Here is a 17,028-nt window from a genome sequence, read left to right as displayed (position 1 = left end):
CCCTGAGTACCGTGGGCTTGCGCCTTAGACCCGAGGTTGTCACTTTCAGCACCAAGTCTGTCAGGTAGACAGCAGTCCAGCCGCCCACTAGCGCCGCCACCACCAGCAGCATCCCGGCCTCAGCGGAGGCAGCGGAGGGAAGGCAAGCCCCAGCCAGCCCACTGCAGCAGCACCTAAAGCCCCAGTGTTTGGTGTTCTGGATTTCTGTCCTCCATAACTCTTTTTTTTCTTAGTCATGAAGATACCTGTACTGTGTACTAAAAATCACATTGATTGGCAGAGCTTCAAGATGGCGGAAGAGTAAGACGTGGAGATCACTTTCCTCCCCACAAATACATCAGAAATACATCTACATGTGGAACGACTCCTACAGAACACCTACTGAACGCTGGCAGAAGACCTCAGACCTCCCAAAAGTCAAGAAACTCCCCACGTACCTGGGTAGGGCAAAAGAAAAAAGAATAAACAGAGACAAAAGAATAGGGACGGGACCTGCACCAGTGGGAGGGAGCTGTGAAGGAGGAAAGGTTTCCACACACTACAAGCCCCTTCGCGGGCAGAGACTGCAGGTGGCAGAGGGGGAAAAGCTTCGGAGCCGCGGGGGAGAGCGCAGCCACAGGGGTACGGAGGGCAAAGCGGAGAGATTCCCGCACAGAGAATCAGTGCCGACCGGCACTCACCAGCCCGAGAGGCTTGTCTGCTCACCCGCCAGGGCGGGCGGGGCTGGGAGCTGAGGCTCGGGCTTCGGTCGGAGCGCAGGGAGAGGACTGGCGGCGTGAACACAGCCTGAAGGGGTTAGTGCACCACGGCTAGCCGGGAGGGAGTCCGGGGAAAAGTCTGGACCTGATGAAGAGGCAAGAGACTTTTTCTTACCTCTTTGTTTCCTGGTGCGCGAGGAGAGGGGATTAAGAGCGCCGCTTAAAGGAGCTCCAGAGACGGGCGCGAGCCGCGGATATCAGCGCGGACCGCAGAGACGGGCATGAGATGCTAAGGCTGCTGCTGCCGCCACCAAGAAGCCTGTGTGCGAGCACAGGTCACTATCCACACCCCCCTTCTGGGGAGCCTGTGCAGCCCGCCACTGCCAGGGTCCCGGGATCCAGGGATAACTTCCCCAGGAGAACGCACGGCGCGCCTCGGGCTGGTGGAACGCCACGCCGGCCTCTGCCGCGCAGGCTCGCCCCGCACAACGTACCCCTCCCTCCCCCCGGCCTGAGTGAGCCAGAGTCCCGGAAATAGCTGCTCCTTTAAACCCATCCTGTCTGAGCGAAGAACAGACGCCCTCAGGCGACCTACACGCAGAGGCGGGGCCAAATCCAAAGCTGAGCCCCGGGAGCCGTAAGAACAAAGAAGAGAAAGGGAAATCCCTCCCAGCAGCCTCAGAAGCAGCGAATTAAAGCTCCACAATCAACTGGATGTACCCTGCATCTGTGGAATACCTGAATAGACAACAAATCATCCCAAATTGAGGTGGTGGAATTTGGGAGCAACAATATATATATATATTTTCCCTTCTTCTCTCTTTGTGAGTATGTATGTGTATGCTTGTGTGTGATTTTGTCTGTATAGCTTTGCTTTTAGCATTTGTCCTAGGGTTCTGTCTGTTCGTTTTTTTGTTTTTGTTTTTTCTAGTATAGTTTTTAGCACTTGTTATCATTGGTGGATTTGTTTTTTGGTTTGGTTGCTCTCTTCTTTCTTTTTTAAAATTTTTTATTACTTTAAAAATTGTTTTAATAATTATTTTTTATTTTAGTAACTTTATTTTATTTTACTTTATTTTATTTTATTTTATCTTCTTCTTTCTTTCTTTCTTTTTTTTTCTCCCTTTTATCCTGAGCCGTTTGGATGACAGGCTTTTGGTGCTCCAGCCAGGCATCAGGTCTGTGCCTCTGAGGTGGGAGAGCCAAGTTCAGGACACTGGTCCACAAGAGATCTCCCAGCTCTACGTAATATCAAACGGCGAAAATCTCCCAGAGATCTCACCTCAACGTCAAGACCCAGCTCCACTCAATGACCAGCAAGCTACAGTGCAGGACACCCTATGCCAAACAACTAGCAAGATAGGAACACAACCCCATGCATTAGCAGTGAGTCTGCCTAAAATCATAATAAGGCCACAGACACCCCAAAACACACCACCAGACGTGGACCTGCCCACCAGAAAGACAAGATCCAGCTTCATCCACCAGAACACAGGCACTAGTCCCCTCCACCAGGAAGGCTACACAACCCACTGAACTAACCTTAGCCACTGGGGACAGACACCAAAAACAACAGGAACTACGAACCTGCAGCCTGCAAAAAGGAGAACCCAAACACAGTAAGTTAAGCAAAGTGAGAAGACAGAGAAACACACAGCAGATGAAGGAGCAAGGCAAAAACCCACCAGACCTAACAAATGAAGAGGAAATAGGCAGTCTACCTGAAAAAGAATTCAGAATAATGATAGTAAAGATAATCCAAAATCATGGAAATAGAATGGAGAAAATACAAGAAACGTTTAACAAGGACCTAGAAGAACTAAAGAGCAAACAGACAGTGATGAACAACACAATAAATGAAATTAAAAATTCTCTAGAAGGGATCAATAGCAGAATAACTGAGGCAGAAGAATGGGTAAGTGACCTGGAAGATAAAATAGTGGAAATAACTACTGCAGAGCAAAATAAAGAAAAAATAATGAGAAGAATTGAGGACAGTCTAAGAGACCTCTGGGACAACATTAAACACATCCACATTCGAATTATAGGGGTCCCAGAAGAAAAAGAGAAAAAGAAAGGGACTGAGAAAATATTTGAAGAGATTATAGTTGAAAACTTCCCTAATATGGGAAAGGAAATAGTTAATCAAGTCCAGGAAGCACAGAGAGTCCCATACAGGATAAATCCAAGGAGAAACATGCCAGGACACATATTAATCAAACTATCAAAAATTAAATACACAGAAAAAATATTAAAAGCAGCAAGGGAAAAACAACAAATAACATACAAGGGAATCCCCATCAGGTTAACAGCTGATTTTTCAGCAGAAACTCTGCAAGCCAGAAGGGAGTGGCAAGACATATTTAAAGTGACGAAAGGGAAAAACCTACAACGAAGATTATTCTACCCAGCAAGGACCTCATTCAGATTTGATGGAGAAATTAAAACCTTTACAGATAAGCAAAAGCTGAGAGAGTTCAGCACCACCAAACCAGCTTTATAAAAAATGCTAAAGGAACTTCTCTAGGCAGGAAACACAAGAGAAGGAAAAGACCTACAATAACAAACCCAAAACAATTAAGAAAATGGGAATAGGAACATACATATTGATAATTACCTTAAATGTAAATGGATTAAATGCTCCAACCAACAGACATAGACTGGCTGAATGGATACAAAAACAAGACCTGTATATATGCTGTCTACAAGAGACCCACCTCAGACCTAGGGACACATACAGACTGAAAGTGAGGGGATGGTAAAAGATATTCCATGCAAATGGAAATCAAAAGAAAGCTGGAGTAGCAATTCTCATATCAGACAAAATAGACTTTAAAACAAAGAAATCTACAAACAATAAATGCTGGAGAGGGTGTGGAGAAAAGAGAACCCTTTTGCACTGTTGGTGGGAATGTAAATTGGTATAGCCACTATGGAGAACAGAATGGAGGTTCCTTAAAAACCTAAAAATAGAACTACCATAACACCCCACAATCCCACTACTGGGCATATACCCTGAGAAAACCATAATTCAACAAGAGTCATGTACCAAAATGTTCATTGAAGCTCTATTTACAATAGCCAGGACATGGAAGCAACCTAAGTGTCCATCAACAGATGAACGGATAAAGAAGATGTGGCACATATATACAATGGAATATTACTCAGCCATAAAAAGAAACAAAATTGAGTTATTTGTAGTGAGGTGGATGGACCTAGAGTCTGTCATACAGAGTGAAGTAAGTCAGAAAGAGGAAAACAAATACCGTATGCTAACACATATATATGGAATCTAAAAAAAAAACCCAAAAGGTCATGAAGAACGTTGGGGTAAGACGGGAATAAAGACGCAGACCTACTAGAGCATGGACTTGAGGATATGGGGAGGGGGAAGGGTAAGCTGTGACAAAGTGAGAGAGTGGCATGTTCATATATACACTACCAAATGTAAAATAGATAGCTAGTGGGAAGCAGCTGCATAGCACAGGGAGATCAGCTTGGCGCTTTATGACCACCTAGCGGGATGGGACAGGGAGGGTGGGAGGGAGGGAGATGCAAGAGGGAAGACATATGGGAATATATGTATATGTATAACTGATTCACTTTGTTATAAAGCAGAAACTAACACACCATTGTAAAGCAATTATACTCCAATAAAGATGTTAAAAAATAATTTTTATAGATTTTCAAAAAAAAAAAAAAAAAAGAGCAGAGGGAAGAAGCCGGTTCTGATATCGTGTTCCCTTTATGAGCTGAGTGATCCTACAGGCAAAACTACCATTCCTAACATTTGTAAAGCTCTTTGTGTTTAGAATTTAAAGAATTAAAAATCTAAGCTTGCTCTAGAGAACAGTGACCCGCTGCCATGGCCACAAGAGAGACAGGAACAAGAGTAAAAGTGCAAAGACTGGACTACAAGACTGGACACGCTGAGAACCGGGTGTGTAGTTGTCAGTGGGCTGGCGACAAAACTCAGAGCAACAAAGGAAAGCTCCCAATGAGGGCTCAGATGGGAATGGTGACAAAGGTCATGATTTTCTAAAGGCAAGGAAACTTCTTCAGTTTGTGAGCCTTTAATTTTTCAGAAAAGAACCCAGGTGTACATGATTTGCTCCAACTTTATACGTAAGTGATTAAAAAAAACAAAAACAAAGCTGACACTGCAAATGGTTACAAAGAAAGACTAGGGCCATGCTGCAACCAGGACTAATTTCCAGACAAGTGTTGAAAGTCTCATTGTTTTAAAAACTTAATTGTTAATAAAAGCAATACATGTACATAGTAAATAAGAGAGAGAGTGTACAAGAAAAGAATATGACTGTGAATTAAGTACTTAAGCCACTAAGAACAAGGCCACTACCTCAGGCAGACCCATGGCCCGATCCTGATCCCCTGTCATCCAGTTGCTCTCATCAGCATGTATTTATTCATAAAGAGAAGCCCAAGTCGTAAGAAAATGTCACCAATACACTCTACGTAAGAATGCAGAGAGCATAAAGAACATTCTAATGAAAGTTTTACCTGAGTCATAATAAAATTTAAAATCTCAGTGATAAAAAATTAACTACACTTTCTATTATGGAAGTAATGCATGCCCATAATTTTTAAAAAATCAAACATAAATGAACAACCCAATCTTAAAAAAGGGCAGAAGATATGAACAGACACCTCACCGAAGTAGACATACAGATGGCAAATAGCAAATGAAAACATGCTCAACACCATAAGTCAGTATGGAAATGCAAATTAAAACAAGATACCGCTACCCACCTATGAGAATGGTGAAAATTCAAAACACTGACAAACGCTGGCAAGGATGTGAGGAAACAGGAACTCTCCTCCGTTGCTGGCGGGAATGCAAAATGGCGGAGGACTTTGGAAGACAGTGAGGCAGTTTCTTACAAAACTCAATATTCTTACCATACAATCTAAAGTTGTGCTCTTTGGTATATACCCAAATGAGCTGAAACTCTACACCCATACAAAAACCTGCACATAGATTCATAATTGCTGAAATTCATAATTGCCAAAACTTGGACGCAACCAAGCTGTCCTTCAGTAGGTGACTGGATAAATAAACTGTGGTCCATCCAGACAATGGAATATTATTCAGGGCTAAAAAGAAATAAGCTATCAAGCCACGAAGACACATGGAGAAACCTTAAACTATTCATTACTAACTGAAAGAGGCCAATCTGTAAAGGCCACGTACTGTAGGATTCCAGCTATGACATTCTAGAAAAGGCAAAACTATGGGGACAGGAGAAAGACCAGTGGTTGCCAGAGGCTGGGGGGAAGGAGAGAGGGATGGATAGGGGGAGCAGAGGGCATTTTTAGAAACTACTCTGTATGATAGTATGGTGGTGGCTACGTCATTGCACATTTGTCCAGACCCAGAGAGTGTACAACAGAAGAGTGAGCCCTCATGTAAACCGTGGACTCTGGTTGATAATGGTGAGTCCCTGTAGGTTCCTTGATGGTACAAATGGTGTAGCTCTGGTGTGGGATGTTAACTGTGGGAGAGTCTGTGGGGGGCCTGGGGAAGGGGTCTGTAGGAACCCTCTGCACTTTCTGCTCAGTTGTGCTGTGAGCCTAAAACTGCTCTAAAAAATAAAGTTTATTAATGAAAAAACTCAAACGGAAACGACAGACATAAAGCAAAGAGTACGTCGCCATCTACACCCCTCACGTCGCCGTCCTGCTCCCCAGAAGCACAAAAGGTTAATAAAGTCCCGTGGACCCTTCTAGAACATCTTTAGATATGCAAGATAAAAACTAGATACGATGGCCCCCCAGTTTCCCTCTCGCCTTCTCCCTTTTAGTAACTGAGTCAACTGAGTTTTCGCCAGGCGCACACCTGAGCCTCCAGCAACTTGTCCCCCGGCCTCCCCCGCGGCTCGGCAGGGCCGTACAACCAACTTCCCGAGCACAGACTGTGATGAGAAGTGATGTAACTTCTGTAAGAGGACAGTCTTCCCCTCCCTTTCTCTTTGCACCCTTCCCTGTGGCTAAAATGTGACTACGGTGCCCTAAGCCAGCTCACAGCACCAAGAGGAAAAGAGCTCACTCTGACGGCGGTCTAACACTTGTGTGCCCCATGGGCCCCTTGACAGTCTGGGGATGCTCGGGACCCCTTCTCAGACTAATGCTTTTCAACGTGTAAAATCAAAGACAACAAATTATATCAAGTAGAGCTATCAAAATGTTTTTTAAAATGTGTGTTTTGGTAATACCTGTGCCTCCTCATTAATGCATCAAGTAACAAGTTTTGGTTGAGAATAAATTTACTGAAATTTCAAAGTACGATGAGCATCCCTATTTTGAGACATCTGCAACAACCGTAAGGTGATACGAGAATATCCGTGACTTCCATGGGCTACAAAGTCACGGCTTCGCTGACACTTCTGAGGTTTGTTGCCTCCATCCACAGTGGAAGGACACGTCAAACTTCAATCAGAGGTTAGTAACAGAAAGATGTAATTTTTCTTCCCATCCAAATTCGCAGACCCCTGACTTTCCACACAGACAGTAGGTTAGACCCTTGCTCTGTGAGATGGAGGAGCAATGAGAGAAGGAACTGGGTCCCTGGACAGCTTCGTGGGGAAAAGCCACGACTCTCCTTAGACCACCTGCTCCTGTCTGGACCACTGTGTGGTAGAGGTGGAACTGTCCTCTGGCTCAAGCCACTGTGCTTTAGGGTCTCTCTGCTACAACAGCTTTACGCTGAAGACACAGCATAGGAAGCAATACGTGAGGCAGTTATGAGTTGGCTCTGGAAGCCAGCTGCCTTCGTTCCAGTTCCAGCTCTGCTACTTTCTGCTGTGTGCCTTTTGGACTAGTTACTTAACCTCTCTGTGTCTCAGTTTCCTGACCTGTAAGATGGGGATAATAATAGTAGTATCTAGCTAATAAGGTCACTGTGCGTAAAGACACATGGAAAGTGATTAACAAAGTCCTTGAAACACTACAAACCTTCCATAAATGTAAGCTGCCATTACGATTATTACTATTATCATCTGACCCTTACTTTTCTCACCATCCCAGATATCATTCCATACAGTATGATGTAGACCTGTTTTTATTTTTTCAAAATCTGCGTGGTAATGTACTGAATGAATATGCCAGGATTCACTTAACCATTCCCCAATTACATAGTGATCATTTAGAAGGTTTCTCAAAGTTTCACTTAAAAGGCTAATATATCAATTATAGAGAAAGCTCTCTGAAACTACTCTACCAATCCCTTTGTCACAAGATTTTGCAGCAGCTTTACTGAGGCATAATTTTCATACAATTAAATATACCCATTTTTAAATGTGCAGTTTGATGAGCTCCATAATATTTTGTAAGAATGAGACTATGTGAATAAGACAGCTTGAAAAAGTTAAATTATAGAAAATGGACGGTATTGACATTGTTCCTGTAATAGATCTACTGTTCACTTTCTATTGATCGAGTTGGTCCTATCCCAAGATGGAAGTGTGGGTAGCAGCTCCATTGCCCATTTCTCCAGAAAAGCCTCCACATTTGTATAGATGATGCACCCCTCCCCCACCCAGCCCTGAGCTTTGGGACCAGACCCAAGGATGCCAACCAGCAGCCTCTGACCCAGTGATGGGTTCAAAGTCAGCCAGCAGAGGGCCAATCTGAGCCACTGAGATGCAGTAAGACTTCTGTGTTGGGGCTTCTGAACAGAAGCATCCCCACCACTCTTCACCTGGTGGACTTAAGTGATACAGCGTCTGCAGCTACCTCACTCATCCCGCAACCACTGTGTCTGAGAAGGTGTCAACTCGAAAGAGATAGATCCAACCAGGCTAATAATCCACGTATGAAACCAGAATTGCCCTCGGAGTCTTCCCTTGGTTCTGTGTAGTAATAAATTCTCCAGTTACTTAAGCCTATTTGATGGGTTTCAACCACTTGCTATATCCAAGACCGGTGTAGGAAAATTCCAAAATTTAGGCAATGTGAGAAAGGAAATTAAAAATCACCCATGACAGTCCTCTTACCACCCCGAGGCAACCACGGGCCATCTCTAGCACCGCTGGCTGGGTTCCCCAGGAGGCAGCCTCACACAGAGATCCACATGCTGGGGGGGATGAGGGTGGCTCCTGGGACCCTCCACACCTATGGGGAGGGGCAGGGCAGGACAGGGCAGAGGTGAAGATGGACTGCGAGCCATGGGGTCACAACAAATGCCCAGCTGACACCTTGGGGCATCCTGGCCCTGGGAAGACCCTTCAGAGGTGTCCCTCCCCCGCCTCCACACACACAGACTAGTTGCTGGATGCAGGCTGCCCTCGGGAGGGTGGACCTTGGGCAAAGCCCTCTCTTCTGTCCAGGGCAGTCTCCTTGGCGGGGGACCCAGCTTCGAGCTGGTGGCGCCCACACATCCTGCAGGTGTAAAATTAGTCCTGAACGAGGGGGCCTGGGCGGCATGAACTACATCTGCATGTGTCCTTTTAGTCTACTTTGTTCATGCATTTTTTCCTTCTTTAGAAATTTTGGTCATATTTAAATGCTGTTTTATTTATTGATAGGTTTTCTACCCTAACATTATATTCTGACCATTTTCTAATCATTAGATATTCTTACAATGAACTGTAAGCATAGTTATAGATTACTTCCTATAAGTACCATAAAGTATTTAAACATTCTCTTACTACTGGATGTTTAGAGTATTTCCAATGTTCTTTAATCCTAAGATGTAAATTTTTGTTTGCATCTCTGCAACAAGTTTCCTAGGATATGTTTCTAGGAGTGGAAGTAAAGAGTGAAAGAATATAAACTACCTTAATGTTCTGGCCAAATTGCCCTTTGAAATTTTATGTCTATTTACATTCTGACAAGAGTTACATTTTTCTCATTAGAATTGAATGTTTCTATATTCTAATTCTAGCCAATTGACCAAAAATGATGTCTCATTCTTGCTTTTGTTTCTTTTCCCTTATTTGCAATAAGTTTGAAGATTTTTTAATACCCATTGATTTTTTGTTTTTTTCATATGCAAACAGTCTGGCCATTTGTGAGGGGGTTAGTTTTTCTATTCTGGTGTTAAATAGTCTTCTTATTGATTTATTAAAGCTCTTTATATATAAAATATACCAACCTTGTGTCTGTTATGTTTGTTAAAAATATCCTTCCATTAGTCAGCTGCATTTTAATTAAATTAGAGTGGTTCTGAAGTTTCATATAGTAAAAAAAAAAAAATCTTAATTTTTTTCTTCCATGTTCTAAAAAGACCTTCCCCATCCTGAGGCGCAATAAAGTTCAATCTTCACTCACACTCCTTGTCTAGAACTCAGCGTTCTTCCTCAGGAAAGCTCCCTCTGACTGGGCTGAATCTCCCAGTGATAGGTCTCCATAGTCCCATAGACCCACTGCTGGTACACCCATCACAGCTGCAGTTTTACTTTTACAGGAGTGTTTATAAGCTTTGAAAGGATGTGGGACACACCAGTAGTCTGTACACTGCTGTATTCTCAGAATCTGGCCCAGAACCTAGCACTGTAGGTAACAGTTTCTAATTTTTAACTATTGCAATATCTACATTTAACTCTTCAATCACTTGGGAATCTATTTTACTGTAGAATATGAAGAACATTTCTGTCTTTATTTTGTCCCACCATTTACGAAATAATCCTTCCTTTTCTCACTGTAACACAAATGCCATCATATACATCAGTCTCTAATACCTTTACATACAGACACATGCTCAATTCTTACTCTATTGGGGTCTGCGGTGGGACTCTTTCTTGTGTTACCTTGTTCCAGCCATAGAGATGTCAACATGGTTATTGTTTTGACTATTTTGGAGTTAGATTATGCTCTAATATCTGACTGGACCAGCAACTTTCACCATGACTCTTCCCCTAAATGGACTGGTTAAAGTCACTTGATCAAGTCCTCTGCCAATAAGACAATTTTTAAAATAAATCATTAAATTAAAATGTCACGGAGCTCCTGTTCCATTCTCTTTTTTGAACTTCATGGACTATCTTTTGGCCAAACGTGCATCTGCTTACTTGAGCAATCCTGCCCGATGGAAGACATAGAGGTCCTGGTCCAGGGTGCAGTTGTTGAAGGGGACAATCTTCACAAAGTTCTGTACGAGCACAAACTCAGGGGTGAGATGTGGCAGAGAAATGATGCAGAAGTTCTTGTCCTGGTGTGATTGAAGACCAGATAAAAATCATTTATCACTAAACAAATTCCTGACATAAAACACTAAATAGGAGTAAAATGTGTAAAGGAGATGGTATTCAAGTTAAAGATTCCTATCATTTGGAAAGTAATCAGAAAATTCAGGGGATAAGCAATTGCAAGAATATGGAGAAGGGCTTCCCTGGTGGCGCAGTGGTTGAGGGTCCGCCTGCCGATGCAGGGAACACGGGTTCGTGCCCCGGTCCAGGAAGATCCCACATGCCGCGGAGCGGCTAGGCCTGTGAGCCATGGCCACTGAGCCTGCGCATCCGGAGCCTGTGCTCCGCAATGGGAGAGGCCACAGCAGTGAGAGGCCCGTGTACCACAAAAAAAAAAAAAAAAAAAAAAAGAATATGGAGAAAATATCTGTGTTTGACTGAAACCCAAATAAAGGAATATTGTGAATTATAGGACCCATTCAGCATAGCTCTTTTCCAGAAGTAGAGTTTTGAACTAAGGACGTTTGCGTTTGCAAATTCACTTGTATCCAGGAGTGATGAGGCTGCGCAGTATCATGGCAAAGGCCCTGGGTTTATCAAGTTATGCTGTACCAGCCGCCAGCCGTGGTCCCCACCTCTGTGAGATGAGAGCATGGTGCTCCAGGCCTTTTCTGCTCTAAAGTCCTGTGATTACACATCAATGGATGTCTGTGTATTTTATCAGGGCACGGTCCCACTTAGGTGATGAGATCTAAGGGCGGGTTAACCTGGGCAGTGGGATCTGCGTGTCCTGACCTGTATCTGCGCTGTCCAATATGCTGGCCAGGAGCTGAGTCTGGCCACCGAGCATTTGGAATATGGCCAGTGAGACTGGGGAACCGAATTTTTAATTGTATTTCATTTTGATTAAATTTACATTTCAAAACTGATACTTGGGAACCCTCCTACGTTGTTGGTGGGAATGTAAATTGGTACAGCCACTATGGATAACAGTATGGAAGTTCCTCAAAAAACTAAACATAGAGCTATCATATGACCCAGCAATCCCACTCCTGGACATATACACGGACAAAACTCTAATTCAAAAACACACATGCACCTCAATGTTCACTGCAGAACTCTTCATAATAGCCAAGACATAGAAACAATCGAAATGTCCATTGACAGATGAATGGATAAAGGAGACATGGTACATATACACAGTGGAATACTACTCAGCCATAAAAAAGAATGAAATAATGCCATTTGCAGCTACATGGATGGACCTAGATATTATCATACTAAGTGAAGTAAGTCAGAAAGAGAAAGACAAATACCAAGTGATATCACTTATACGTGGAATCTAAAACGTGACACAAATGAACCTATGTATGAAACAGAAACAGACTCACAGACATGGAGAACAGGCTTATGGTTGCCACGGGGAAGGGGGTGTGGGGGAAGGTTGGACAGGGAGTTTGGGGTTAGTAGATGCAAACTATTACATATGGAATGGATAAACAACAAGGTCCTACTGTATAGCACAGGGAACTACATTCAGTATCCTATAATAAACCATAATGGAAAAGAAAAAAACAATAAAATAAAAACTGATACTCAGTTCAGTTATTGGAAAAGTTTTATGTATGTTTAGAACAATTTGGGTATGTGAATCTACTCATTCAACTGTAAATTTTACAAAATCTAGAAGCAGAGTGAGGATTTCTGATGACAATTTAGTGCTTGTATTGACATGTGCCCTAAATGTAAAATACACATTGGATGTTAAAAACTGAGAAAATGGATGTACAAGATCTCATTAATACTTTTGCATACTGATTACATATTAAAATCATTAAATTCTGGACATATTGCATTAAGTAAAATATATTATTAAAATTGATTTCACCTGTGTCTTTTTACTTTTTTTTTATAATGTGGCTGCTGGAACATTTAGAGTTTGTTGTCTATGGGACAGTGCTGCCATGGACTGTCTGTGCTCCTCACGTCCACCGTGACCCTCTGCCAGGTGCCTGCAGAAGCAGCCTGCTCTTCCCAGAGCTAATTTGTCCCTTTGGGATCTCACCTCCTCCTGAACCCTGTGAAGGCCTTGCCTGGGCGAATCCAAAACCCTGGGGACACATGTGCAACCCAAAGGAGTGAATCACTCTTTGACCTGATCTTCCTTCTTTCTAGCAAAATAACAGCTCCTTCTGGGGAACTTGTGAGTCACGTTGTTGAAATACTCAAGCTGAAAATAAGGACTAAGTGCCAAGCCTTGAGGGGGGCTTCCTTTGGGAGAAATGAGTAATTCCTACCGTATGATCCAGCAATCCCACTCCTGGACATATACCCGGACAAAACTCTAATTCAAAAATACACATGCACCTCAATGTTCTTCGTAGCACTATTCACAATAGCCAAGACATGGAAACAACCAAAATGTCCATTGACAGATGAATGGATAAAGGAGATGTAGTATATATACACAATGGAATACTACTCAGCCATAAAAGAGAATGAACGTAATGAGTTGCTTCAACATGGATGGGAAGGATTAAGGATGAAGTAACGAAGGGATTTTGTTTTTGTCTCCCCATATCCTGAAATAATTAATTAAAAAGTAAACATGTCTTTTACTATCTTAAAGCCAGCATTGCTTTTGTAATAATACTGAAGATCTGTCTCTGCATGGACTTCAAAATAGGAATGAATTGAACTTACTGAATTTACTTTGGGGCATCTCGGAGGGAAGCCAGCTTTGCAAACCCTCCCTCAGGGTCATCTACAGTATTTTATGAGCTTCGAAATGCCTTAAAATTAATTCAAAAAAATTACGATGGAGAACATCATTGCCAAGTCTTCATCATCTTAACAAAATGAGGAAATACAATCTATGATCACATAGCTTTCAGGCAACAGAATTAAACTTATTTTGTTTTTTAGCCTTGGTATAAAGAACATCAAGGAAAAATAAAACAATAGATAATTTGCCCATAATTAGCTAACTGAAGAAGTGCGGCTATTGACTTGACTAAACTGATAGACCAGCCATGGAAAAAGTCATAAAAATCCAATTAAGGAACTTAAATTGTCTTCCTGCCCCACTTTCTTCCCTCCAATAAAGTGATGAGAGGTTGGTCAGAATCTGTATCCCTTGACAACCATGAAACAAAAGTGGAGGAGGTGGCCTGGACACCCTGAGATTGGAGAACCTTGTTTGCACTTGGGTGCCTGCCTGGGGCCATCCACCAACCAACCGTAGAGGGTCAAGTCAATCCCATGTGTCAGGCGACACCAACCAGAAGATCAACTGCAAGTTCCCACTTTCCTACCCTCAGAAAAGCAATCTAATGGTGTCAGCATTCTTTGAGCCAAAGCAAACTATAAAGTAATGCAACAGTCTAACTCACTTTAGAGTAATTCCTGACATTTTCATGTACTACCAGCGTTCTATTCATGATTTGGTTCTAATAGGACACTGATGAAGCAATCTCTAAAATAAATTATGTGTTGAAAGAAAACTATTACAACAGCATGACTGAAAAATTATTGAAGACAATAATCTTTTCTACTTTTAAGAGTTCAGGACATGTCATTCAACCTTTTTTTTCAGAACAGAGAAGTGGTTCTAACCTTAACATTCATAGCAGATTAAATGTTTGGACAATGAATATGGCATCCTACTTTTTTATAATTTTTCTAGCTTACAAAACCAATTATATTACTCAAAATTCAACATGTACTTACAGGAAAAAGACTGAAAACAAAATTCATGAAGTCCAGTGACCTGTAAACAAGACAGTAAAAACTGTCACTGACCTGCAAGCAAATGCAGCATCAGTGCACATTTAAAGAGACCTATGGCCCTCCCCCCTTAGGCAGTGATTAGCCAACCAGTAACCAGAATTTGTGTCTAACTGAACAGTAATCAGCTGCAGAAGGCATAAGCTTCAAATGTCAGTAACGAAGTGTTTTTCTGGAACTAAAAGTACTATTATAGCAATTAAAAATCTCTACACATTCTAAAAGCAGATAGTCATTCTGTGGACATGATCCCTCCCTTCCTTTTAGGAGGTGCTGGGTGGGAGACATGGGCATATTATAAGCTACTCTGATCTTTTTCTCTTTTATATGCAAAAGATTTTCTGACCAGCGTCAGGTGTATGTTTATAGGCGAACCATCATGGGTCATCAAATTTCTTTTTGAAAATTCAAAAAGCACAGTCTTATCTGAATGCACAGGGGAAAATAAATATACACGACAGATCTAGAAGGGTTTACAGGCTTTTTAGATGTCTACAATATAATTAGAATAAAAAGATTTCCCTTTTCAACCTTTCAATTGAATTTCAATTCCAAAGAAATTGAAAACTCAAGAGGAAAAACGTCCAAGAAAAGCATGGTTCTAAGGAAAGCTAGGAGATCGTGAATGTGATTAAATACATCCTCTAAAAAGGGAGTGTCCAGCGGTGGTCTTGGTTGTCTTAAAGATAGTCTGGAACCTTCCAGTCTATCAAAATGGGCCAATCTTTCCTCTTCAACATTGTTCTGTGGACGGAATGGTGGACTATGTGGCCATCCCAAAGGGGCTGTGGAATCTAGGCACCGAGGGCAGGGGTCCAATCCAGACTACAGGGGGCAGCGAGCACTGAACACGGGGTTGTTCTGGAGGGACAGGAAGCCTCGTCTGCCCGGGACCAGGCCTCCTACCTCTGGCAGCTGCCCTGGATTGTTGTTTGGTGTCCTGCTAACACCCCTCTCAGATAGAGACTCCAGCCCCGATTCAGTGGGGAGCACAAAGCAAGGGACAAAGCCATCATCATGGCCTGGCCTGGCCCCCACCATCAACTCAGGAATAGGGTAGAGGGTAGAGTGAGAAGCTTGGCCTGTAATTGGGGTATCTAATAAGTCCTAGATCAAGCCACATTGAAAATCGGTCCCACCACTGGATTATCTTTTCTTACGTGAGGCAATTATTCCATTTTTCCAAAGCCAGTTTCGGCTGGATTTTCTATTACTTGCAACTAAAAGACTCCAGACAAGCAGCAACCTAAACCCAAAGTCCCCCAAAAATGCAAACTCTAGAGAATGGGGAACAGCATGTGGCTAAGGAAGGGATGATTTTCCAGACCCTGGGCAGCCCAGTTCTGTGGGTCTGACCCAAATTTTATGGGCTGGAGTCTGGAAGTGGGGCTCAGGAATCTGTGGTTTTTAAAAACTCCCCAGAAATGAGGATGGGCAGCCAGGCTTGGAAAACCCTGGCTCTGCAAGATTCAAGTGTTGGGCCACCAAGGCCAGGAGAAGGTCTTCGCGCGGCAGACACATTGGGGACCAGCACTTGCCTTGCTTCGTGCTTCTCGTCAATACAAAACAGCTGGATGCAGAAGGCAGTGGAGGCGCCCTTGTAGATGGGGCGGAAGTTGCTGGTCTTTTCGGGCAGAGAGATGGATGCTGAGCTCGTGTTGCTGATGCAGTAATCCGTGTAATCCACACTGTACTCTTGACTGAGTTTTTCTGTGCCCTACAGCAAGGAGAGAGGAGGAACTGAACTGGGAATCCTATTTATTTTCTACCATTTAATGGGCTAGTCACTGTCTTGTCTCCACAGGACACTGTTCCCAGGACAGATGTGACTGCCTCACCTGAAACAAACCATCCCAAGCCAGGGCCAGTTTTAAGGAGGTGTTCTTAATGAGATTTCAAAATTGTTGAGGATGGAAACAGGTTCTCACGCGAAGGTCAGAAAACGAACGGTCTCAGTTGGTCTTTGATACAGGATCCATATTTTAACTGCATCGCTGGATAGAGGTTAGAGCATGGGACTATTACATGCGTATTAATTCCATAAGCAAAACACCTCTATCCCCAGTTTTCCTTGTGATTTTGTGCTACAAGAATTTTTGGATCTTGGGACTGTTCAGGTGGTTTGCTAGTGAGCGGGAGCCCCGGGAGCCAGTTGCCCATAGCCACTTGGAGAGTTAGTGCTGAGTCCTGTCAGGTCTCATTCATCGAAGGAGGTGTTACAGCCCAGTGAGAGGAACATGATTCACTCCGAGATCCTCTCGGAGTTCTTTGAAATTGAAGTAACGCATGCGTATAGTAAAAAGTAAAATAATATTAGCGTTAAAAAGTTATAAAGAAAATCAGGAGCCTCCTACTCCCCCATTGACTAGCATTTTCAACTTTTTCCTTTCTTTTGGCCT

The 17,028-nt window shown here is 42.9% G+C and overlaps 1 protein-coding gene across 1 annotated transcript in view; it reads right to left on the bottom strand.

Moving 5' to 3' along the window:
* The window catches only part of CFAP61 (cilia and flagella associated protein 61), a 250,693-nt gene that overhangs the window by 160,965 nt on the left and 72,700 nt on the right, over positions 1–17,028 (bottom strand). The window contains exons 11-13 of the mRNA XM_082645893.1: positions 16,168–16,346; positions 14,573–14,612; positions 10,727–10,866 (exon numbers count right to left, since the gene is read on the bottom strand). Coding sequence (XP_082502019.1) covers positions 10,727–10,866; positions 14,573–14,612; positions 16,168–16,346 — 359 coding nt within the window. The remainder of the gene's footprint in view (positions 1–10,726; positions 10,867–14,572; positions 14,613–16,167; positions 16,347–17,028) is intronic.

Source organism: Mesoplodon mirus, assembly GCF_964341445.2.
Source record: "Mesoplodon mirus genome assembly, chromosome: 15".
Taxonomy (NCBI): domain Eukaryota; kingdom Metazoa; phylum Chordata; class Mammalia; order Artiodactyla; family Ziphiidae; genus Mesoplodon; species Mesoplodon mirus.
This window is presented reverse-complemented; position numbering and strand designations above follow the sequence as displayed.